The 22,594-nt window shown below is 35.3% G+C and overlaps 6 protein-coding genes, 2 non-coding genes and 1 pseudogene across 9 annotated transcripts; 4 read left to right on the forward strand and 5 right to left on the reverse strand.

Moving 5' to 3' along the window:
- Positions 1-1,253: 1,253 nt before the first annotated feature.
- On the reverse strand, positions 1,254-2,494 carry ACBP6 (acyl-CoA-binding protein 6). The gene is made up of 4 exons (XM_010501423.2): positions 2,434-2,494; positions 1,791-1,908; positions 1,600-1,662; positions 1,254-1,465 (listed from the first exon to the last, which is right to left on the reverse strand). Exons 1-4 carry the CDS (start codon positions 2,443-2,445, stop codon positions 1,389-1,391), a joined length of 270 nt encoding a protein of 89 aa, XP_010499725.1. The 5' UTR covers positions 2,446-2,494; the 3' UTR covers positions 1,254-1,388.
- Positions 2,495-2,991: 497 nt separating this feature from the next.
- On the reverse strand, positions 2,992-4,895 carry LOC104777211 (FRIGIDA-like protein 2). Its single transcript, XM_010501425.3, has one exon. The coding sequence runs from the start codon at positions 4,696-4,698 to the stop codon at positions 3,259-3,261; it is 1,440 nt and encodes a 479-aa protein (XP_010499727.1). The 5' UTR covers positions 4,699-4,895; the 3' UTR covers positions 2,992-3,258.
- Positions 4,896-6,143: 1,248 nt separating this feature from the next.
- LOC104777212 (small ribosomal subunit protein uS11m) lies at positions 6,144-7,685 on the reverse strand. The gene is made up of 2 exons (XM_010501426.2): positions 7,464-7,685; positions 6,144-7,144 (listed from the first exon to the last, which is right to left on the reverse strand). The coding sequence occupies exons 1-2, from the start codon at positions 7,576-7,578 to the stop codon at positions 6,315-6,317; spliced, it is 945 nt and encodes a 314-aa protein (XP_010499728.2). The 5' UTR covers positions 7,579-7,685; the 3' UTR covers positions 6,144-6,314.
- Positions 7,686-8,633: 948 nt separating this feature from the next.
- On the forward strand, positions 8,634-9,913 carry LOC104777213 (cell division cycle 20.1, cofactor of APC complex pseudogene; annotated as a pseudogene).
- A 331-nt stretch (positions 9,914-10,244) lies between these two features.
- LOC104777215 (putative methyltransferase PMT20) lies at positions 10,245-14,232 on the reverse strand. Of its 2 annotated transcripts, none has more exons than XM_010501427.2 (7): positions 13,452-14,232; positions 12,477-12,795; positions 12,043-12,387; positions 11,754-11,964; positions 10,911-11,589; positions 10,750-10,827; positions 10,245-10,647 (listed from the first exon to the last, which is right to left on the reverse strand). In XM_010501427.2, exons 2-7 carry the CDS (start codon positions 12,756-12,758, stop codon positions 10,428-10,430), a joined length of 1,815 nt encoding a protein of 604 aa, XP_010499729.1. In that variant the 5' UTR covers positions 12,759-12,795; positions 13,452-14,232; the 3' UTR covers positions 10,245-10,427. The 2 variants fall into 2 exon arrangements, with proteins under 2 accessions (XP_010499729.1, XP_010499730.1); XM_010501428.3 differs by lacking the exon at positions 13,452-14,232 and adding an exon at positions 12,913-13,133.
- Positions 14,233-16,550: 2,318 nt separating this feature from the next.
- On the reverse strand, positions 16,551-19,869 carry LOC104777217 (uncharacterized). The gene is made up of 2 exons (XM_010501430.3): positions 17,235-19,869; positions 16,551-17,094 (listed from the first exon to the last, which is right to left on the reverse strand). Exon 1 carries the CDS (start codon positions 19,786-19,788, stop codon positions 17,269-17,271), a length of 2,520 nt encoding a protein of 839 aa, XP_010499732.2. The 5' UTR covers positions 19,789-19,869; the 3' UTR covers positions 16,551-17,094; positions 17,235-17,268.
- Positions 19,870-20,104: 235 nt separating this feature from the next.
- LOC147946929 (uncharacterized) lies at positions 20,105-20,907 on the forward strand. The gene is given in 3 exon segments (XM_087504506.1): positions 20,105-20,324; positions 20,327-20,350; positions 20,353-20,907. Coding segments are annotated over 3 exon segments (213 nt in total). The 5' UTR covers positions 20,105-20,266; the 3' UTR covers positions 20,484-20,907.
- Positions 20,329-20,498, forward strand: LOC147946930 (small nucleolar RNA snoR143). The gene has a single exon (XR_015595726.1). It is a non-coding gene; the product is annotated as a small nucleolar RNA snoR143 (small nucleolar RNA).
- Positions 20,583-20,753, forward strand: LOC147946931 (small nucleolar RNA snoR143). The gene has a single exon (XR_015595727.1). It is a non-coding gene; the product is annotated as a small nucleolar RNA snoR143 (small nucleolar RNA).
- Positions 20,908-22,594: the final 1,687 nt, after the last annotated feature.

Genomic DNA, 22,594 nt, shown 5'->3' on the forward strand with positions numbered 1-22,594 from the left:
ATTACTACTTTAAAATATCTTACAAAATAATGATGTAAATACAACAAACAAACAATATAAAACTGTAAGATACATACATCAAACAAATTAAAATAATATAATAATTTTAAATATTAGTATTCAAAATATATATGTACATTTACCAAACAATTGACATATTAAAAGTAAATATTGTCTCACACAAAATAATTTTTAAAAGATATATAATACTCCCTCTATCTCATAAAGATTGATGTTTTAGGATAATTTTTTGTCCCATAAAGATTGATGTTTTGTAAACTTCAAGAAGTAATCATTGAAAATATTTAAAATTTTGAATTGTTATTGGTTTAAAATTAAACAATATATATTTAGTCAAAAAATATATATTTAAATTCAGTAATCATTGTTTTCTTAAAATGTGTAAAAACTTCTAAACATCAATCTTTTAGAAACGGAGAGAGTAGTAAAAATTGTTATTAGTTTTTGAAAAAATGTTGCCCCATTTTTATAGCGCTGGATATTTCCTAGTAACTTTGTAATCGTTCTTAGTTCATTTTAATGGTAAGCAGTCGTTAAAAAGGAATTAAGAAATTCATTTGAAAATTTTTTATTTACTGTAAATAAAATACGTTTGCTTCTCATAATTTTAACATTGTAATGCATGAGATAATTTATAAATATAACATCGGCTTTAATCTTCTTATTTTCGTCATGATTTTGGTCACAACGGCTTTAAGCTTTGATTGTGATATAGAGACTACAATAACACAAAAGTTTGCTACTGTACATGGCACACAATTCTTAAATTTCTCAACAATTAAGGTTATGTATAATGTACAATCAATTTTTACAAAGTTCCACATAAGAGGTTTAATCTACAACCAATAAAATAATCAGACACTAACTATGATTCTACTTAATAAAAATTATTGATTTTTCTCATCTACTAAATTGTAGCCCTCAAATTTGTAGGTATTCGGACACTTCAAAACAAAACGTCTGTACCTTCAAATATAAACCACATACAATTTGAACAATTCTGCCACGTTCCTTTTTCCAGCTTTTGTATTATATACTCCAGATTGAACTTTAAAAAAAAAAAAGTTTTCTATGAATGTGGACTATAGCCTATGTACTTTAGATAAGGGTTCATCTTCAATTCGATAAGATCATATCACGGACGGACCAAACACCATATCCTATGGTTTTAATTTGCATCGTGATTCTTCGTTAAGACCAATATCAAGCATTTTTAAGATATGAAGACGAGGTCACACAAAGTAGAGAGATTTATATAATAAAAACACCAGAGCAAGAACAAGTCTTAAGCTATGTTATTTGAAGCTTTAAGATAAAAATAAAAGCAGAAAGACAGATTTGATGAATCACACACATATGTTAGTTCATCAGGTTGAAGCAGCTGCTTCCATGAGTTGCTTGACCTTAGTGATATAGTCACCCATGGCATCTTCCGTTGATTTCGCTGCCATCATAAGCAAAAAACCAAAGACAACGACAGGTCAAAACTCGGTTTCCGAATGAAGTACAAGAATCGCTAAATTACATTTCAATATGAAGTGTGTTTGTTAAGACGTTCATCATTTGAGAATATCTTACCTTCAACGGCCTTCCAAGCATCCCACTTGGCTCTTTCCTTCATGCTGAACATTCCAGGACGACCTTTGAATCAAATCGAAAAGAAAGAAACTGTTAATAACATAGCAAAGCAAACCGCAGGATCTGAACTATAATGAAGCTTCTTAAGGAGAGAATAAAAAACAAAAAGAGAGAGAGAGTGAGATATTAACTGGTGTCCACTGGCCCAACTGTAGCTTGCTTGTAAAGCCCGTAGAGGATGAGCAAGTCTTCGTTAGATGGAAGAGTGGTGAGCTCCTTCACTTTCACAGCGTGCTCCTCGAAATCCTCCTGCAGATTTATAATATATAAACCAACAATATCAGGAGAAAGAATCTTAATCGCATAAAACACCATTGGGATACTGTAAAAATATTACTACTACTCACTGGGGATGATACAACAAAGTGCAAAAGAGACTTTCAAATCAAACTAAACTCAACATATTCAAAATCTTTATTACCCTCTAACAGTTATAAAAACAGAACTTGGACAAGACCATACAGATCAAAAAGCTTGATTCAGTAAAACTGAATATCAAAATTCCATAAAGTGATCACACAACCTTCAATTTTTGCAATTGATAAAGCTTTTTTAAATTTATCATTCCCTAACTCTTTCTCCTCTTTCTAATAATGAACCGAATACAAAGAATCACGAAATAAGGAACATAACCTGGGATCGAACATTAAAACAGTAAAAATCTCAATCGAAGAATCCAGAATTATCAAGAAGGGAGAAAGACAAAACAAAACTAGATCCGCGTATAAAACCCTAAAAAACCGAGATCGGTTGGGTATATGGATCTGAACGTACCTTCAAACCCATGATGAATAATAATAGACGTATGAAGTTGAGGAGAATTAAAATCAGCGACGGAGAAGACGAGGACGACGCGTGAGATATATATATATATATGGGAGGATACCTCTCCCAGACCCATAACTAATAAATATTTTTTTCTTTAAATGAAATAAATCTTCTTAGAGATATAGACTGTACACGTGGATTCAAGCACTTCGTTGATTGGTTTATTCCCATCAATGTTGGTACAACTGTACATTAAATAAAGAACATGTTCTGTTTTTTCTTTTCTCATCGAACATGTTCTTCTCCAAATGCTAAAGGCATATCCTCTTCTTTTTGTTTTGCAAATTCTATTCTAAATAATGTACACGAAATACTATTTTGTTTACTAAGTTTTTTTCCTTTCAAGTTTAGAAATTCAGAAACGTAGCCATTAATAAATCAATCAAGCCAAAACACCTACTAGATAAACTCCACTGTGTTATATGAATCGTGGCAGATTACCTACCAAATCAAGGAAGATACATGTAAGATCAATTCATTAAGACCATTACTACACAAGAAAACTATACTAATAAACGTATGAAATTAAGGTTAAAATTATATAACACTGTACAATCAAGGCAAAATCCTCTGTAATCCACTTCCACAGGAAAACCAAACCCCCAAAAAAAAAAAGGATCAATTTGCTCTTATATCATCACAAAAACAGCGACTATATCAAGAGTTATCTATGTCACTGAACATCAATACACATAGAGCATTAGATCTCTTCAATCAGAAATCCTCTTTAAATCGCTTGCATTCGTATGATAAATCTTACCAATGGATATGCTACTGAGAATAGTACGGTGGGTGGTATTGTGGTGGCAACCCATATCCACCATAACCAGTTTGCTGCTCAAAGTAGACAGGTTGAGAAGCTGGACCTGGTACTGGAACCGAGCCAAATGGCGCCAATGGGTTGCCATATGGGACAGATACACCAGGTAGCATTGAGCTCAACAGACCATATTGGTTCACTTGTACACCGTGGCTAGGATTAGGCAAAAGTGGCTGTTGTTGCTGACTCATCGGTGGGACTGTCAAATTATATCCCGTAGTTGAACCATTACCAACTCTAGGACGCTTATTATCGACCTGTTGTTGCGGTTGTTGGGTATTATTATTAGCAGGTGAGGTGAACTTAGTGGCACGCTTCCTCTGAGCTTTCTGATCCTCCAACTCCTTAACACATTCTTCGAGTTTCTCTTCAACAAACTCGGATTCAAGACTTTTCTCTTTGACAACTTTGATCACTGCTCTCAACGCATTCAACTCTTTATCAGTCCCTTCGTTCTGTGCCTTGAGAGAGTAACTCCCTTCAGCACAAACTCTCTTAGCAGCTGCTCTCGAGTTCTTCAGACTAGTTTTCAAAATCGAAACTGGTTCGAATTCACCAGTCATCTCATTCTCATAAATGAATTTGATAGCAACAAGTAATCTCCCAGTATGCAAAAACTTCTTAATCAGCTCTGCTATTTTTTTCCTATCTAAGCCAATCTTCCTAGAGATCGTTGTCACTTGTTTATACTTAGTGATCAAGAAAATGTAATCACAAAGCTCCTCGTTACTAAACAGAGACCCCAATTCAAACGCTGCAACCAAATGCAAAAACGCTAACGCTTCTGATGGTTTGTTACCTATACTCAATTTCCAATTATAAGCAAGAGTCCTAGCTCTTTCTCTCAAATCATTCGTGAGATTCGCATTGATCTCAATCAAATCTTCCAATAACAAAACGAAGATCCTTCTTAACCCGATCGCTCTCGCCGAGGAAGACGACGACGAAGATGGGGAAGAGCAGTGGTAACAACCTTCGATCGCGTCTAGAACCAAAGCTGCTGGATTCTCTGCGCAACGAATCGCATCACGAAGCTCTAGATTGATCGATAAACGCTTCTTCGAATTATCAATCATGTACTTCCCCAAACCTATTCCGTCGTTCTTCTCACAAAACTTTCTCAATTCCGGCCAAACGAGCGTTGTCTCCGCCGTTGAGGCTTCGATTTTATCGGAATCGGGAGGAGGCGCGGCTGATTGGAGGAGACGGAAGCGGTCGAGCAGTGAAGACTGGAGAGAGGAAAAGTGAGAGTCAATCTCAGACCATGAGAGGTTGAAAGATGGTGAAAGAAGAGATCGGTGAGCTTGGAGATCGTCGAAAGCTTTCTTCAGATTCTGTTTCTTCTCGTCGATTTGGTTAATCGATGCGGCGATTGATTCCGGCGCCGTCATAATCGGAACCCTAGATTTCTATTGCTTCATCCGCGGTTGTATTGGTCAGCGGAGCGAGTAACTTACTTTCAAGTAGTATTAAATATTTATGTTCTAGGCGTATGTTGGCTTGTTCACGTCGGTTATTTCGGTTTTAGCCTTTAGGATATTTCGAGTACAACAAGTATCTTTTCAATTTTGTGTCTAAGAATTAATTTTATGATGAGTTTGATAAGATCTTAGCAGTGTTGTTGTATGAGATCATTTTTTTTATGCAATGAGAAGCAAGAGATAAATTGTGACCAGATCTTATGTGATTAAAAAGCTCTTCTAGCCTCAAAAAAATGCATTGTATCAAATTTATAATTTACTTAATAATTTTAAGAAACTAAAAATTAATAAAATATAACTCTAGAAGAGAAAATTGAAAACTAATTTTATCTCATATTTGAAAAGATAACAATATCTTAAATATATTTGTTTCATACTTTCTAATTTGTAATATCATTAGTAATAGTTTTACTACTTGTCCAACTAATTTTTTTAAAAACTATACTAACATTATCATAAATCAAAAATTCAAAAACATTATTATGTGAAAAATTATTTGTTTATATAAAGGTGAGTATCTACAATCTTTTTTCTTTTAGGATTAATAATTGACAGTATAATTTATTTAATTATGGTATTATAGTAATTAATTGTATAATTTTCTTAATTCTTTTTCTTATAGAATTAGTAATTTAAAATTAGAATTAGTATTATTTTTTTATACATATATGAACTATCTTTTATAATTATTAAATTTTAAAATTTTTAATTTCTTATAGTTTACAAATATGTTAAAATGAAGTTTTTGCATAGCACATGACAAAATTTTTAATTATTAAAATTGACACTTGTCGCAATCATATGAGTTAGTAACTTTGAAAACCAAAATTTATATAGTAACATAATATTGAATATGCTATCAAATGATTCACCGATTGAAAAACGTATGAAATTTATATTAATTGTTATTTTAATTATCTTATTTTTCTTGTATTATTTAATGTGAACCATATATGATTCAGCTTCAGTTCCCACAGAGACGGTTCTGATTTGGTTCGAAAGTAACCAAAAGTAACCAAAACTTCCGATTTAACCAAAAGTAGTAAAGTACAGTTAAAAACCAAAAACATGGCCGAAAGACTCAAAACCAAACTAAATCAAGAAATAATGTTTCGTACTTTTGTGGTAGTTTCGGGTGTTTTTGGATACCACTAGGTTTTCAGGTTTTACCCGAACCGAACCAAGAATCGGTTTGTAGTACTCTAAATCTTATGAATGCAACCAAAGTTTAAATTTTTGAGATTTCACAATTTAAAATTTTAGGTTTATATATATTCAGTTGGGTCTGGCTAATTCTTGTAATCTTTTGTTTAGACATTTTGTATTGTGTCAAAACAGGAAAAACCGGATCACGGTTAACCAAGTTCAGGTTTATTAATCAAATCCCATTGGTTCATACCCGAATTTCTTCGGATCTTAAACGAGAAACACACAACCAACAAAAGAGACAAATTTGCAAAACAAAATGGTTTCCACAGTGAGCATAGGATTATAACAAGAGACGAACACGCCCACACGTTTACTTTTCACACCCGACGTTTCCTTGGTAACCTGCAACCATTATGAGCTTTCCTAGTGGTGTCCTCGATGTACACAATCGGATTCATATCAGACCTAGAGTTGGTGAATCCATCTCTAAACGCAATAATAGCTTTCCTCTTCTTCCCAAAATGCGTAAATCCATTGACCTTAACCACCACATTTTTCAACCCCATAGCCTTAGCTCTTCTCCCAATGTTTTCAGCGGTTGCATCAGCTGTGTAATTCGTCATCTTCCTTCCACCTTTAAGATCAGGCAAACTACCAGACGTTGCTTTCAGTTTGATGTTTCCTTTGGAATCGGTTACCGTGACGAACGTGTTGTTCCGAAGCATCTTGATGTGGATAATGTCAGCATTCGTTTCAAGGTTTGGGCGATGGAAATGAGAGAATACCCCTGAGGTTCTCCGTCCTTCATCTTCTGATATTACTTCTCTAATAAACTCCATGTCGCTTGACTTCTCTTCGCTTGGAGAATTCTCCTTGAGAAGCGAAGATTGAGTGAAATTCTCGTAGCTAGGAGCTGAGAATCTGCTTCCTCCCGTGTTTGACAACCCTGGATTCGTCTGACTGAACTGATCAGGTAAGGTGTTTGGTAATCTTGCTCTCAGTGGGTTTTTGAAAGTAGGAGGAGCATTAGGAGCAGAGAAACCGTTTCCTCCTCCCCTGTTTAACATGCCAGCTTTCAAATCACCGAAAGTTCTCAAAGGCGAAGAAGGGTTAGGATCCGAAGGGAAACCAAATCTTCCCGTGTTTCGTACGCCTGAGTTGTTTTCAGAGTCTCCAGGAACTGGCCCTTGCTCTCTGAACCTTCCCCCTGTGGAAAGACGAATCAATCAATCCAGATACAATTTCATCCACATAACTCATAAGACTAAAGCTGTTACAAATATATATGTTTGCTAGATTCAGAATTCGTAGAAGATATTGTTTCAATCTATACGAAACTGTTATTAATCGCAAAAGGCTACTCGAACGAGTCCTCAAATCACACTTACTAACAGTGGGAAAAAAAAACCTAAAACGCCGAATCCAAATTCCTAATTTCTTGATCCAAATCATTAAATCTGAGCCATAAGTCAAAATGTAAAAGCAAAATGGCGTCTTTGGATAAGGTTTTAGGGAAAATAACGAACCAGAGAAGACATCAGATTGAGATGAAAATCGACGGACCGAATTGATTCCACCAACATAGCCGCGAATCAACGAAGGAAGTGAAGAAGCTCGAAGATGACGAGAGACACCATTCATTTCTCTTCTCTCTCTACTCGCAAATTTTGGGGGTTTAGGGTTTTTTACTCTGTAGTTTAGTTCCTTCTTCCTCTCGATCACATGAAATTGTAGATCTACAAAAAGAAATTGCCAAATTGGTATTACTTACCGGGCCTTTTCTATTATAATGGGCCTCTCTGCCATATAGGCCCATTAGTTCTAATAATCTTTTTGCGCTTATGATCTTACTAAAGATATAAAGACTAGTAAAACACAACACGGTTCAGTTCAGGGTTATTATGTAGAAATAGATTTCCATATATTTCTTGTTTAATTTCCTTTTTGTTTTGTTGAAGTGTATATTCTCTTGATCTCTTCATTAAATGATATGATATAATACAATACGCGTTTATTAATCTAACCGTTGTAATTGTAATTTTCCTTTTTCTGGTTTGTTTCAATTTTACTATATCAATCTAAACCGTATATATCTATATATATCTCTCTCAGTAGTCTCTATATATAATTAATCAGAGAAAACAAAAGAAACCCTAAATTGCTCTCTCGATCGTCATCTCACATTCATCAGCGACGAAACTCTTGTCTCTATGTTGGAATTGACTAACGCTTCTTTCTTTGCAGGCTTTATTTGCTTAATCTCTGATCGACGAAACTGAACTCTTGTCTCTCTGTTCGAATTCACTAACGCTTCTTTCTTTGCAGGGATTTATTTGATTGATTGATCTCTTTGTCTATCAGCGATGAAACTAAACTCTTGTCTCTATGTTGGAATTGACTAACGCTTCTTTCTTTGCAGGCTTTATTTGGTTATATCTCTCATCGACGAAACTCAACTTTTCTCTTTGTGTTCGAATATTGACTAACGCTTCTGTCTTTGCAGGCTTTATTTGATTAGTCTCTCTTTGTGTTTGAATATTGACTAACGCTTTTGTCTTTGCAGGCTTTGTTTGATTAGTATCTAATTTCGTTTCTTTTGAGTGTGTTTGGTAATGATGAATATGACAGGTTGGTGTTCAACGAAAGAACACTTTCTCCCCAGGAAGCGATCCAAGGAAAATTTTGATAGGTTTATACCAAATAGGGCTGCGATGGACTTTGACTACACTCATTACGCTCTAACTGAAGGAAGAAAAGTTAAGGATGAGGTAACTTCACCATCAAGAAAAGCATACATAGAAGGATTAGCAAAGACAATGAATATGAATAGAAGGCAGATTCTCGCCTTCAGAAACAAACCTCTAGCTCGGCTTTCTACTAGTATTCACTCTGCTTCATCTGATCCTCACCTACGACAACCTAGATCCGTAAAGCCTCGTAGATACATTCGTCAGACTTGTGAGAGAGTCTTGGACCTACCTGACATAGTCGATGACTTCTACCTTAACTTGTTGGACTAGAGCAGTGCTAATGTTCTAGTCGTGGCTTTGGGAGACAGTGTTTACTTGCGGAATGCATCCACTGATCTTACATTTGAGCTTGTGACTGTTGATGAAGAGGAGGGACCTGTCACAAGCGTTAACTGGACGCAAGATGGTAAATCTCTTGCAGTTGGTCTTCACAACTCTGAAGTGCAGTTGTGGGATTCTTCTGATGGTAGACTGATAGAAACATTGAAAGGTGGTCACCAGTCAAGAGTAGGATCATTGGCATGGAACAATCACATTCTAACAACTGGAGGAAAGGACGGACGGGTCATCAACAATGATGTGCGGATGAGATCGCCCATTGTGGCAACTTACGTGGGTCACACTGAAGAGGTTTGTGGTCTCAAGTGGTCAGGATCAGGACAGCAACTAGCAAGTGGTGGGAACGACAACGTGGTACACGTATGGGATCGTTCCTCCAACTCAACTAGGCAATGGCTGCATAGGTTTGAGGAACATAGAGCTGTTGTGAAAGCTCTTGCGTGGTGCCCTTTCCAATCGAGTTTGCTTGCAACTGGTGGTGGTGGCGGAGATCAGACGATTAAGTTCTGGAATACACTCACTGGGGCTTGCTTGAATTCAGTTGACACCGGCTCTCAAGTTTCTTTACTGCTATGGAGCAAAAACGAAAGAGAATTGCTTAGCTCACATGGGTATACACAGAATTAGCTTACACTTTGGAAGTACCCATCCATGGTGAAAATGGCTGAACTCACTGGTCATACATCAAGAGTTCTTTATATGGCACAGAATCCGGATGGGTGTACCGTGGCTTCAGCAGCAGCAGCACATACGAGTCTCTCAAGTTTTGGAATGTTTTTGGAGTACCAGGGACCGTCAAGAAAGCTGTTCCAAAAGTAGCTTCAGAGCCATTTTCTCATGTTCATCATATTCGTTGAAACTGTGAAGACTCTTTTTGACACTTGACATCAAACGGATTCTGAGTATTAGTTAGTGTTGTTGTCAATTATTATAGGCAGTGTCATTAGATCTCCAAATATAGCCTTAGTTTTGTCTCTTTTTTTTTAAGAAAAGTAAATAAGATTTTAAAAACAGGTTTTAGCGTGTTGACATTTGGGACCTTGTCCACTCTTTGAGCTCTCTCACACTCTCTTATGCTTTGTTTTAATAGAAGAATGTTCCACTCTCTTGTGTTTGTTTTGTGTTCTTTGATAAAACAAAAAACGTTTTAGAAAGAGACAAGAGATAAACTATAAAGACCAAAAGTTTTGAGTCCCTCAAAGTATTTTTGTGCTGGAGTTTTGAGGTAATTAGTCACTAGTATAATTAAAAAATATAATATCAATTTAAAGGACCAAAAAAAAGTAAAAGTAGATTGTTTATAGCTATATCTTGGATTCAAAGGACCAGCTCTTTTTGTCTGTGTAAAACTGCCAGAGTAACACTGATTACCAGTTTTAAAACTTTGATACAGTGACCACATCAAGAGGCTTGGTTAGACGAAAACCATAGCTTTTTCTGGCAAACCAGAATCTTCTCGCTTTTGACTGCATACTCAGTCTCCTCTCTCATGCAACTCCACCTCATCCCTTTGGCCAATGTTGTGATTGCATCCATGAAATAACTAGATTCTCGGAATATAACATATCCACTCGGTCGCAAGATCCTGTCCATCTCTAGCAAAACGTACTTCATCTCACACCTGTTCACAATATAGTTCAAGAAACACTTCAATACCAAAAAAGCCAAATCGTAACAACTCAAACTTAAACCATACCAAATTGAACAATAGTAAATTTTGTACCTGTGACTCTCTAAGGTAAAAAGGCTGTCAAGGTGAAGAAGATCATATGTTCTTGGATATGTCGAGAAAGCTTCGCACCTGCAAATTTGGTAACAGGTTAATAATATCACAAAGACCAAATAACGAAAACAGAGTGTTTTTTGAACAAAATGAAAACTTACCAGTCGTGGTAAGTTCCGATGAGACCGCGATCAAAGACAACAGGCAGTGAGTTTGCGCTGTACGAGGAGACAACATTCATGACCCAAACAGGATCCTCAATGAGAGCTGCAGCAAAACCTCCATAGACAGTGTTCATATCCATAACATTCCTTATCTTGTCTGTCCCAAGACCTGGTAAAATTTTCTTGTAATGCTTAACTCTATTCTTCCATTTACCATCATCGTGTTTCAAACCACTCGCGCTCCCTCCATGTACATCACCGATTCTCTCAGGCGTGACGTTTAACCTCTCAGGCCATTTTGGGATTGACCCGAGACCGGAGTTCTTGACTTTAGAGGTCGGTGCAACCACGCAGGGACGGAGAGGAGTGTACCAAGCAGAGTCAGGTTCTATGCTGTCGTCACATTTGGGAGGGTAAGCTTCCATGTTCTTTGCGATTTTGTCGTAGCAAGATTTGTCTGAAAGCTTCTGCCACACGGCTATGTCATCTTTTTGGGCGTACTTCTTGAAACACATGGAGGTTAGAAGTGTCTGAAGCTTGTTGTAGTCAGATTTCTGATCTTCCATGGTTGTGTTCCATCCACGCCATCTTCTGTTATAGTTCACGGGTGGACCAGAAAGAATCCAGAAACCTCCTGGTCGAACTATACGATGAATCTCAAGCAAATAGATTCCACCTGCAAGATCAGAGATCACACTTTTAATAAGGTTTCTTAGTCCCAAATATTTGATATAAGTGGATTAGATACACCAGTCACAAGAACTCAAATCCATTAGTAGATATCACTATGGAGTAGTCAATTCCATTAGCAATACATATCGTAGTTCAGAAGATACTTACCAAATTCTGTCCAGGGAATAAGACATCTTGAGCAATGAGCCATATCAAATGCATTTGAAGGGAAAGGGAGGCGTTGCGTAGAGATAATGCCGAGAATCGCAGGAATCCCACGTTCAAGAGCAAACTGAACCTGAGCTTCATGGTTATCTCTTGGAGCAAGAGAGAGTGATAGAATGCCACGGTCCAAAAGATCGCCTCCCCAGCTCGCAACCTACATAAGAAGAAACCACGGAACATTATAAACCAGAACAGATTAGAGAGAGTTCGAGTAGTTGGAAGAGAGACTAACCCCACAGCCAGTATCAATGGCGGTCCTGACTGTTCCATCTTTCATTCCGGGAATTAGATCTTGCATCAAATCAACATAGTGACTAACTCCACGAGGAAACATGGTACCACCACCGGGGAAATGGAACTTGTCCCCTTCTTTCTGAAGCCAATGCTGGTTTGATTTTTGCTTATTGATCCAATCATAAGGCACGTTTCTATACCAACACTGTTCTCGGCTCTTAGGCCATCTTATAGGTGGTTTATACCCGTCTGGTGGTGGAATCAAGCACTCGCTTTTTTCATAAACCGCAGGACAATGACGCTCCAAGAAACTTAAGCGATGTGTACCATATTTTTTCCACCTCTGAAAGAACAAGAAACACAAACAATAGTTCAATTATATGCAACTAAAAAGTGAATATACATATAAGTTGAGAGTGGAAGTGATGTTACCTTTGGATCGGTGCAAGGGGTGTAATCTTGGAACTCTGATCCGCATTCAGGGAAAGAAACGGATTTGACTTGAATAGGAGAAACCGTAGGTTCCTTAGGGGAAGCTACAGCCTTTGTAGTGGTGGTTCTTGTGACATCTTTGACTTCGATCTTGTGTCTCTCAGAGCAAAATATACCACCAAGATAGAAGGAGAAACCGCAAAATGCGATAAACAGAATCGTCAGTGACAAGATCCTCGAAGAACCCTTTTCCTGTTGTGAAGATTGCTTCCCGCTCTTCATAACTTCAATTACACCAAAAGATGTAACCAAACCCCACCTACAGAGTCAGATGAAACCAAGAATCTATAATCAGATCATAACAAAGTTGCCAAAACACTCAGCAGATCAACTGAAGAGCAGAAACATGAGTTTGTTAAGGAAGTAGAAGCCTAACTGGAAGACTTAAACGGGCTGGATCAGAAACTAAAGTTTGGATCTTTGATCAAATACAATAAACAAGATTTGAGATTTAGAACACATGGATCTGAAATTAGGCACTTTCCAACACAGTGTAAGTTCTGTTTCATGTACATGATTTATGGGTCCCCAAAAGTAAAGGTATCCATCCCCCTAAAGCATCCCACTACTAGCTATGTCAAAAAAAAGTTGAATTTCGAAGACATCAGACGCAACTACTCATTTGTTTTAACGCTAAAAATATAAGTCTCACCATCAACAACTGCTGATTTCAACAACTACGCATATTCCCAAAGATCGAAATTTTGCAGCAAAAAAAAACCAGTTTGAGAAAATTTGAGGGATTAATAAATAAAAGATCAGATCTTTAAATGATTCTGAAGTACCCATTAACAAAAACAAGTCTCATATAAACAATGGTTACAGCTCACAAGCTCTAAAGAAATGGATCTGACACACACATAGAGAAAAAAAAAACAGAGGAATATGAACAGAACTTGGAACTAGATTACTTACAGTGTTTTTTTGGTTTACTCTTTGGGAGGAAGAGAAGAACAAGATTTGAAATTTCTGGGAATAATCTGTGGGAGATAAAAGAGTTGAAGTAGGTAAAAGATAAGAAGTTAGAGAGTCCTAAGATGAAGGGAGAAGAAGAAGAGATCTCCGTAGATCTCTCTAACACACACTCTCAAGTCTGTGATTTTGGTTTTTTGGACAAGAAGTGATTGATACTTATCAGACAGATAGAGAAAGGTTTTATATATTTTTAAAAATATCTTTCTTTCTTCCTCTGTTAAATCTCTCTCATTCGCTTTCCTTCGTTCCCATCTTCTTCTTCCTCTCTCTCTCTCTCTCTCTCACTAGATTTTTCGATTTCTTTATTAGTGTAATAATTTTTTCCTGATTTTTTAAATCTATTTATTTTGGTATATTTTTGCTACAGAGATAAAAGTGTTTCCCTTTATTGTAATTTAGACAAATTGTTAAATCTCTTTCATCTCTACTTTTTCTGTTTCTCACTTTCCCATTCGGTATGTGAGACGATATTGATGAAGGGATATGAAAGTTGTTGTCACAGTAGCGACTACTACAACAAATGAACAAAGTGGTTTAAAGCGTGACCGGAAAAACAAAAAGTATTATAACATTTTAGTTCATCTCCAATGGGTTTTTACCAAAAACACCATTTTGGTGTAAGTTTTGGGTCAAAAACTCTCCAATCGTCAAATTTGGTGTGATGCCTATCTACAGCCATAAGCGTTATTCACTTGTTGTCTTAGTAATTAATTGATAAATTAAATAACAGGAGTATAAAATAGTTTAAAATTTATAATTTAATATTAATATGTAATGTTATTATATAATATTAATATTAATGTAATTATATAGTAATAAGTATCAAATAATAATGTTTTAAAAAATTATAACATAATAATGAATATTAAATTTTTATATGATATTTGGTGACATGTCATAATTTTTTGTATTTATATTTTAATTAATATGAAAATGTATTTTATTTATAAAAATAAATTCAAAAAATTGATTAAATTGATGATAAATTCAATATATTGGAAACATACAAATTTAAATTTAAGCGCTAACAACAGACATAAAACTATTAAAAATATAAAAGTAAAGTATATAGTAAATTAGTAATAGATATTCATTTTTTAGTGTCGTAACTGAAGAAAATAAATTTGTGGTTTTAGAATTACAACAAAAATGGTGTATAGCGATGAAGATGTCAAATAGTATGAGGAGAGCCACTATTGTTTTAAATGAGTATTCTCCGGAATTATATTTTTATTTTTATCCAAAATAGTACATTGATAAATTTGTGGCAAAATTGTCAAAGATGACTACTTTTTCTTACCTCGTCTACTTATTACATGAGATTCTAATATAGCAATTTCAATCATAATGAATGATCTTTAGTGAGACTTCTTTGAAGTAACCCATCTCTTCATCATTGATGTTTGGAACCTCCACCAGTGGGAGAGTTAAGGGGACCATATGTATTTGTCCCTCTCTTTTTTTTCTTTCATGTATCTCTAAACATTAATCACTAAACTACATTGAGTCAATTAGACACGTTACAAGTGATATATATATATATATTGATAGGTTTGTACTTATAAGCTTAATAATACTATACAAAATAAAGTGAAGAAAGTATTTTGATTACCATAATTTTTGTAAATTAGGTCGGTATATCAAGTCTAGTTTCCATGATTTTTCTTCTTTATTTTTTCTTTCTCCTAAAGTAGTAGTATTATGAAACAAACTATTTTAATAATTTTAGTGCTGGGAAAAAAGGTCGAGATCTAATATAACGCTTTTAGAAAAAGAAAAGAAAAATAATACGTGCATCGGTGCATGGGATATTATAATTCAGAGATAGCAACCATTTGTAAGTTAACACGTAACCCAACACAAAGCTTGAGACTCTTTGACGCACCGATACGCATTTTCATGAACGATGCAATTTTGTAATCTTCTTCTTCATTCAGCGTCAATCAGTAGTGATGCTCTTCTTTATTTTCCGAGGGCTTTCAAACCAAAACAAAAAAGATTCATTTGGTTAATAAAATTAAAATATTAAATATGTCGGCTGAGGAATAAAAGAGCACCGACAGAAGAATGCATCTGCCTTTATTCTTTGCTTTGGAATTCTAAACAACAAAAACTGTGTGCTCTCTCTCTCTCTCTCGATCTTGACCTCGAGTCACAGGTTCATATTCACTTCTTGAAATAGTTCAAACTATTTTGCAATTTGCAGTAATAATAATACTTTGAAAATAATCACAAGTACTACAGTATATAAGTTTTAGTGGAACGTATCCGTATGTGACTTTGTTGAATCATTGGAAATTAGTCCAACCAAACGTACTAACATAGATATCAAAATAATAACGACGGAGACATATACATGGGTCCTGTAATAAAAAAGATAAGCAAAAAAGTTTGATGCGGACATATTTACACTCAAGTAAGCATCTACAATGACATATGATTATGGATGATTATAACTGGTGATTATGGATGATTATAACTGGTGGCTTAGGCCTTGAATGGTTGGTTGGTATACTCTGGAACCGACTACAGTCGAATCAGTTTGCTATTTTTTTACTATAATTCACATAATTGTCTAATATATTATATATCAGCTCCGCTTCATTTCCGGACCAATAAATTACATGTTAATATGCAGTGAACAATAACTGTATACCAAAATATTACTATCCATTTGCAGTTTTTGGTATATGTTTTAAAAGTGTTGTATACTCTAGTATGGAATTTAACATATCAAAATGTTAGTTTAGTATGCAGTGTTTTTGCTTTATATAAATATAAAAAAACTTATTTTATATTTTAAAGTAATTATAACCTGATTAAATTGTGAGCATAAACATGGTATAATTATTTCTATTAATTGTATATTTTCATAAATAAATACAATTATTATGTTTTCTTTTGACATCACAATTATTATGTATGCAATTACAAAATACAAAACAAAATAATTCATTTTTGTCATTTGTAAATAATATAAATACAAAAGTTATGTATCTTTAGTTTAGTTTTTTTTTTTGGGGGGGGGGGGGGGGGGAATTTCTTTAGTTTACAAACGCAAACACTGTTATAATATTAGTCTGTATCAACATGAATCCCAAAATACATAATTCCATCAAGAGGGGTAATGTAAAAACCGGACCAAAAGATCTGGTTACATACACATCAATGACCATTATTGGTTCTGTTATAAATAAACCGGGGGAAGAGTTCTGGTACTGTCGTTCGTTATCAATCAATTGTCGTAGTAACATGACAATGTGCTTAAAGTTTCAAACTTTCCCACATGGATGTGTTGGCATTTTCACCATTTGACTTTGTTGTACACAGATTAGTAGTTACTGACCAAACTCTTTTATGTTTGAGTTTGGCTAAAAGGGAATCAAATCATATATAAGTATTAGTTTCTTCTCCTTGGACTTCACATTGGACAACATCGTATTGATTCCTCTGTAAACCAGATATGTGTATATAAAGAGAGCTCATCGGTGACTCACTGATGCATCTCGAAAGCCCATCTGACTGTATTGTTTTGGGCTGAGGGACGAGAGGTATGAATCTTGATGAGTGATTATAAGAATTCCTGAAAAATAACACAACCCATAAGATGTTTCACATATGTGACGATGATATGTTTCTGTAAGAGTTTAATGAATCCTGAAATATTGGAGCAAGGATCCTGATATGAACAAAAAGCGATGATATTCTCGTAACCATTATTACCTGGGAAATAGTAGAAATGAAGCACACTCACTCCTTAATCAGGCATCGGTTTGTCATGTACCCAGAGCCCTTTCCTCATCAACCATTTTGGGGTATTATATTCTGAAAGGGCTCGTTGCAGCAAATCATCTGGTTTGACTCCGTTTCTTAACATATGTTCATACAACAATGCAGCTTCAACGAGTCTTCCAACCTTACAACAACCACGGATAAGAATTCCGTAGGCAACAACATCAGGCAATAACTTTGAATCTATAGCTTGATGGAAGATATTTTTTGCTTCATCCACTCTTCCTCGTTTGCAAAGACCATCGATTATGATGCTATAGCTTATTATGCTTGGAGAAATACCTTTCTCTTGCATATCCTCAAAAAGCTTGAAAGAGCCTTCAATATCTACGGACTTTGAAAACCAATCCATTAGACAACCGTATGTGACAACATTCGGATTAGGATCCTTTTCCTTCATTGTGGAGAATATCCTTATAGCATCATCCATATCATTATTTTTACAGAGCGCATGGATAAGTATAGTCAAAGTAACGGAGTTGGGTCCAAAAGGGGTACATTTTAGCATCTCGAAGATCCTCGCTGCTTCATCTAACCTTCTCAAAGAGCAGAAGCCACATATCATTGTGTTATATGTCACAATATCAGGCTCCATTTTTCCTTCGAGGAGATTTTTGAAGTACTTAGAAGCATCCTCCGCACAATGACTTTTGAACAGCAAATTAATGACGACATTACACACTGCAATATCCGCCGAGATTCGATTCCTCTGCATAAGATCAAAGAGCTGAAGGCCAATGGTTGGCTTCATATGCTTGCAGAATGCATCCATTAGGGTACAAAATGCTACAGCATCAGGTTCCAAACCCATTTTGAACATCCGGAAAAACAGAAATAATGCTTCTTCTAATTTACCCTCCATCACACTCACCCTCATAAGTGTAGTGAATGTGGCTACATCAGGTTTTATACCATATACCCCAATTAATCTAAACACCTTCAAAACCTCTTCAAAACGATTTAACTTATACCAGCCATTTATCAAGGAATTAAAAACTACAACACTGGGCTGGACAGACTGGCGTAGAGTCTTTACAGAGAATCTCAAAGCATGGAGCATAAGCCCTTGCTTACAAAGGCCATCCACAAGCACACTATAAATGACAACATCAGGCGTATAACCCATCTGTATCATATCCTCATACAAAGCGAACCCTGATCTTAAGTACCCACACTTGCAAAGACCATCAATGAGACTGCTATAAGTGACAACAGATGGCTTCAGACCACGTTTCAAGATATGACCATATATACCAAAAGCCTCGTAAATTCTACCATCCTGGCACAAGCCTTTTATGAGAATGGTGTAGGTAACGACATTAGGAGAAATCCCTTGACACAACATTCTCTTGTACACATCAAACGCTGTAGTTATATCCCCGACTTTTACATATACATCAACTGTTGAACTGAAAACAACCACGTCCAACTTCACACCTTTATGTAAGGCCTGCAAGAAAAGTTTATGACCCATTCCTAACATCCCTGCTTTGAAGTATCCATCAATTACAGTACTGTAAGCAATCAAATCTGGCGCTATTCCCTTCTGTTCCATAACTTTAAAAAGCTCAAACGCTCTATCCATTTCACCTCTTTTGCAGAACCCATTAATCAACGTACAAAAAATCACCACATTAGGTGCCGGACCACAATCCAACACCAAACGTAACATCATAGAAGCTACCCCTATCTGATCAACCAAAAGACCCTTCAAAATCTTATTACAAGAAACAATATCAACACGAAAACCTCTCTCCATCACTAACCGGTGAAACTCTAAAGCCTTAGTAACCTCTCCTTTGCAGAAAAGAGCATCCATTACAAATCCATGAGCACTCACACCATAAGGCACGATTCCTCTACATAACTTATCAAAATGATCAGCTATCAAGTCAACACGAGCAGCATCAATCAAAGAATTTAGCAACCTATATACAGAATCCTCCGGTATAACTACACCCAGTTGAATACTATACACAAATATCTTCATAGCCTCATCAACCATACCATATTTACAACAACCATCAATCAAAAACCTGAAAACATCACCATGTTTCAAACAAACCTCCATTGACCTATCCTTAATCGAACCCAGAACGTGAAAATCCTTCCCACGATTCACAACCATTTCATCGAACACCTTATCTGCAACATCGACCATCCCATTCCGGATCAAAACATGAGCAATGGTATAAAAAGAAGGATCCTTCCCAGAAATCTCTGCCCATCGAAAATACTCTACCGCAGAATTGGGTTCTGATTCAAGCGAAAGAAGGACCAAACTCGTCTCGTTTCGTTGCAAATTTAGGCCGTAGTCAGAATCTAACAAGTTAAAGTTTCCTTCTTTGATTGCTTTAGATACACCGGCGGCGAGGGCTTTAATAGAATCAGACGAAAACACACGAGTGTTCAGCTTCACGAACACAGAGTAAAACGGCGGGAAAAACTTGCGAAATCGTAAAGACGATGAAGACAAACGAAACATCTTTCACAGAGTTCCCATCGCCGCGGAAAAAACAGAGCGACTCTGTTTTTTTTTTTTTTTTTAATAACTAATTTTAAAATTGACTTAACTTATATAATATGGGCTTTTAAGTGAACCAGCCCAATAGAATTATTTTAATGAAAGCGACGTCGCCCCTACCTCGTGAAACCCTAATTAGTAATTACAAAGCCGCCGTGTAAAAGACCCGGTTTATCTCAACCCGACCCGATTGAATAAAAAACTATGGGCTTTATTGGTTCAGCCCAATAAGACTGATGAGAGTTCGTTTCTTTATTTAATGGAAGCGATTCTTTACTCTCAAAACCCTAATTCAATACTCTTGTATTCACCGCCGTGCTATCTCAATCTCCGGCGCCGCATCAGCGTCGGATTTTGAGATTTATTTGCTCATACCGATGCATTCGTATTTGGGTTTTGCTTTAATTGGGATTATATCCTAAATCTGTAGTAAAGTTTGATGCTTTTTGTTGTTTTTGGTTCCAAATTTCATGTGCTTGGGGTTAAGAGAATGAAGAGATTTTGCACTATGCATCGAAGGCTATGTCAATCACTATGGCATAGTCTTTAATCAAAAGGTGCAGAAATAGAGAGCTGTTAAATCAGCAAGCGGCCAGACAACCGTCGGGATAGATCCACAGGTGAAGCGGATTTTGTCATCTGATTTCAGCTACTAAATCTATCTTACATCTTTTGTGGACATGAAAAATCTCATTTTGTTTTTTGAATTTTTTCGATACTTGAAGTTGTTTTGTGTTATTGAGTTGTTGTTGTTATTGCACCTTGAATTGAAAAGGTCATGCTTCGTTCTGGTGGCATGGCCATTTTCGAGGATGCGTAAATTGATTGCTGTTAAGTCAGTAAGCGGCCAGACAACCGTTGGGATAGATCCACAGGTGTTGCGGTTTTTTTCTCCGCTCTCTGCCTACTAAATCTATCCCACATTTTAATGTGTTTCTTTATGGATTCAAGTTTCCTGGTTAAAGCTTTGGTTCTTTTGTAATAGTGTTTGGAGTTGGGCATGAGATGTGTTGTTAATAATGGGAGAGTTGATTGGGTTTTACAGATATTTTAATTAGATAGAAGACTTGGTTTAAGAAATGTTCCTAGATCTATTATTGAAATTTGACCTAAATATCTCGTACTAGTATTACAGTAAACATTGGTGTTGGTAATGGTTTGGTCTTGAACAAAAAACATATGATGAGAGCATAAAGATTTGTGAAAAGCAATTTGAACAAGTTCCATTTCAAAATTTGAGTAATTAAATTGTTTAGTCACTCTCACTTTCAGAATAAGAATATGAAACTCAAACCTTTTATTAACATTTTGTTGAATCATCTTTGAGAGATACAGTAAGCGAATCAAACTTTTAAGCCTAAAGCGAATGTGGTTCCGTTTGTGGCATTCTGTTGCAGCGATCCCGAATAGTATAGAACATGACTTCTTCCATGATCATTCAAAGGCGATATGCTTTTGTGAAATTTTGGTGGTTTACAATCGTTACACAGTGCATCCAATTGAAAAGAAACAATGATAGAAGAAGTTGAAGATATATTGACAGAGGTGGATGGCGGTTCAGTTGTAAAAGAAAATAAAATTCGTCTGTCGTATTCAGAATCAGATAAGTTAAATAAAAATCTTTTTTTCTCTAACATCTAAAAAATGTTGAATACAATATAGCTTGAGAATTCGTAGTTTATACTGTTAGTTTCAAATATTAAGCGATAAATATCAAACAACTTCAAATTTTAGAAGCTGACTTTTTTTATCCTTATGACAAGTAGGCAAACCCACAATAGTATTAGTATTGTTAATTTGTATTCTTTCCTCATTTCCGGATGTTGGCTTTGGAGCTAATGGAGAGACGACTAGGGTGTCGTATGATAAATTTTATTAAGAATGTTCGTGTAGGTTTAAAAACTGTTAGAGGCAACAAAATAAATAAATTATTAGACCACAAAAACGAAGAAATTAGTAGAAGCAAAAAATATATAATTTTGGAGCCAAAACTGAAATAACATATGCGTTATTTGGTACTAAAATTTTTACTAAAAAATTAATGAATTCTATTTTTCATTCACAAATATCCAAAATTCAGTTTTACCAAGAAGCCTATTTGAGTGTACTACTTTCTCTTGTTAGAGGATTATGAATAAGGTAGAAACTCGAAATTAAAATAAAAGATTTGAAGTTTTCTATATTGTGGTAAAAAATGATTAAATGTCTGACCATAGTACAGTAAAACCTCTATAAATTTATTAATTTATAGAGGTTTTAATTTATCGATAAATTAATAATTATTAATTTATTAATTTATAGAGGTTTTAATTTATCAATAAATTAATAATTATTAATTTATTTATAAATTAATCAAATATTAATTTATGAAGAGGATTTTTATCAGAAATTTAGAGTTTAGAAGAAACTGCTGCTACTATTTTTCAAGGTGATGATGAAGTTGAAGAAGATATGATGGTACCTTTAGACCAGTTACACGTAAGGAAACAATTATCGCGTCAAGAACTTTCTACAATTTTTGGATGCGATTTGAGAAGACAACACTAGAAGTTTTTAATGCAGTTAGAAAGATTAGAGATGCTCTCAGACAAGAATTCAAATTCAAAAACAAACAAACAATAATAGACCATATTTTACTAGATTTTCTTTATATATATATATATATATATTAGTTTATTTGATTATTAATTTATGATATTGATGAGATCATATTTTTATATGAAATTTTTAAAAAAGTTATTAATTTATTATTTTATCGAATAATGTC

This window comes from Camelina sativa, chromosome 3 (genome assembly GCF_030686135.1).
Source record: "Camelina sativa cultivar CO46 ecotype springtype chromosome 3, ASM3068613v1".
Lineage (NCBI taxonomy): Eukaryota > Viridiplantae > Streptophyta > Magnoliopsida > Brassicales > Brassicaceae > Camelina > Camelina sativa.

Coding starts and splice junctions, on each gene's coding strand:
- ACBP6 (XM_010501423.2), bottom strand. Junction 1,663..1,790: donor AGTTGGGCCAGTGGACACCA/GTTAATATCTCA, acceptor TTTGATTCAAAG/GTCGTCCTGGAATGTTCAGC. Junction 1,466..1,599: donor TGCTTGGAAGGCCGTTGAAG/GTAAGATATTCT, acceptor TTATGATGGCAG/CGAAATCAACGGAAGATGCC.
- LOC104777211 (XM_010501425.3), bottom strand. CDS start 4,698: ATGACGGCGCCGGAATCAATCGCCGCATCGATTAACCAAATCGACGAG.
- LOC104777212 (XM_010501426.2), bottom strand. CDS start 7,578: ATGAATGGTGTCTCTCGTCATCTTCGAGCTTCTTCACTTCCTTCGTTG. Junction 7,145..7,463: donor TCAATCTGATGTCTTCTCTG/GTTCGTTATTTT, acceptor GTCTTTCCACAG/GGGGAAGGTTCAGAGAGCAA.
- LOC104777215 (XM_010501427.2), bottom strand. CDS start 12,758: ATGAAGAGCGGGAAGCAATCTTCACAACAGGAAAAGGGTTCTTCGAGG. Junction 11,965..12,042: donor CCATTGATACTGGCTGTGGG/GTTAGTCTCTCT, acceptor CTTCTTATGTAG/GTTGCGAGCTGGGGAGGCGA. Junction 11,590..11,753: donor TATTCCCTGGACAGAATTTG/GTAAGTATCTTC, acceptor CTGATCTTGCAG/GTGGAATCTATTTGCTTGAG.
- LOC104777217 (XM_010501430.3), bottom strand. CDS start 19,788: ATGTTTCGTTTGTCTTCATCGTCTTTACGATTTCGCAAGTTTTTCCCG.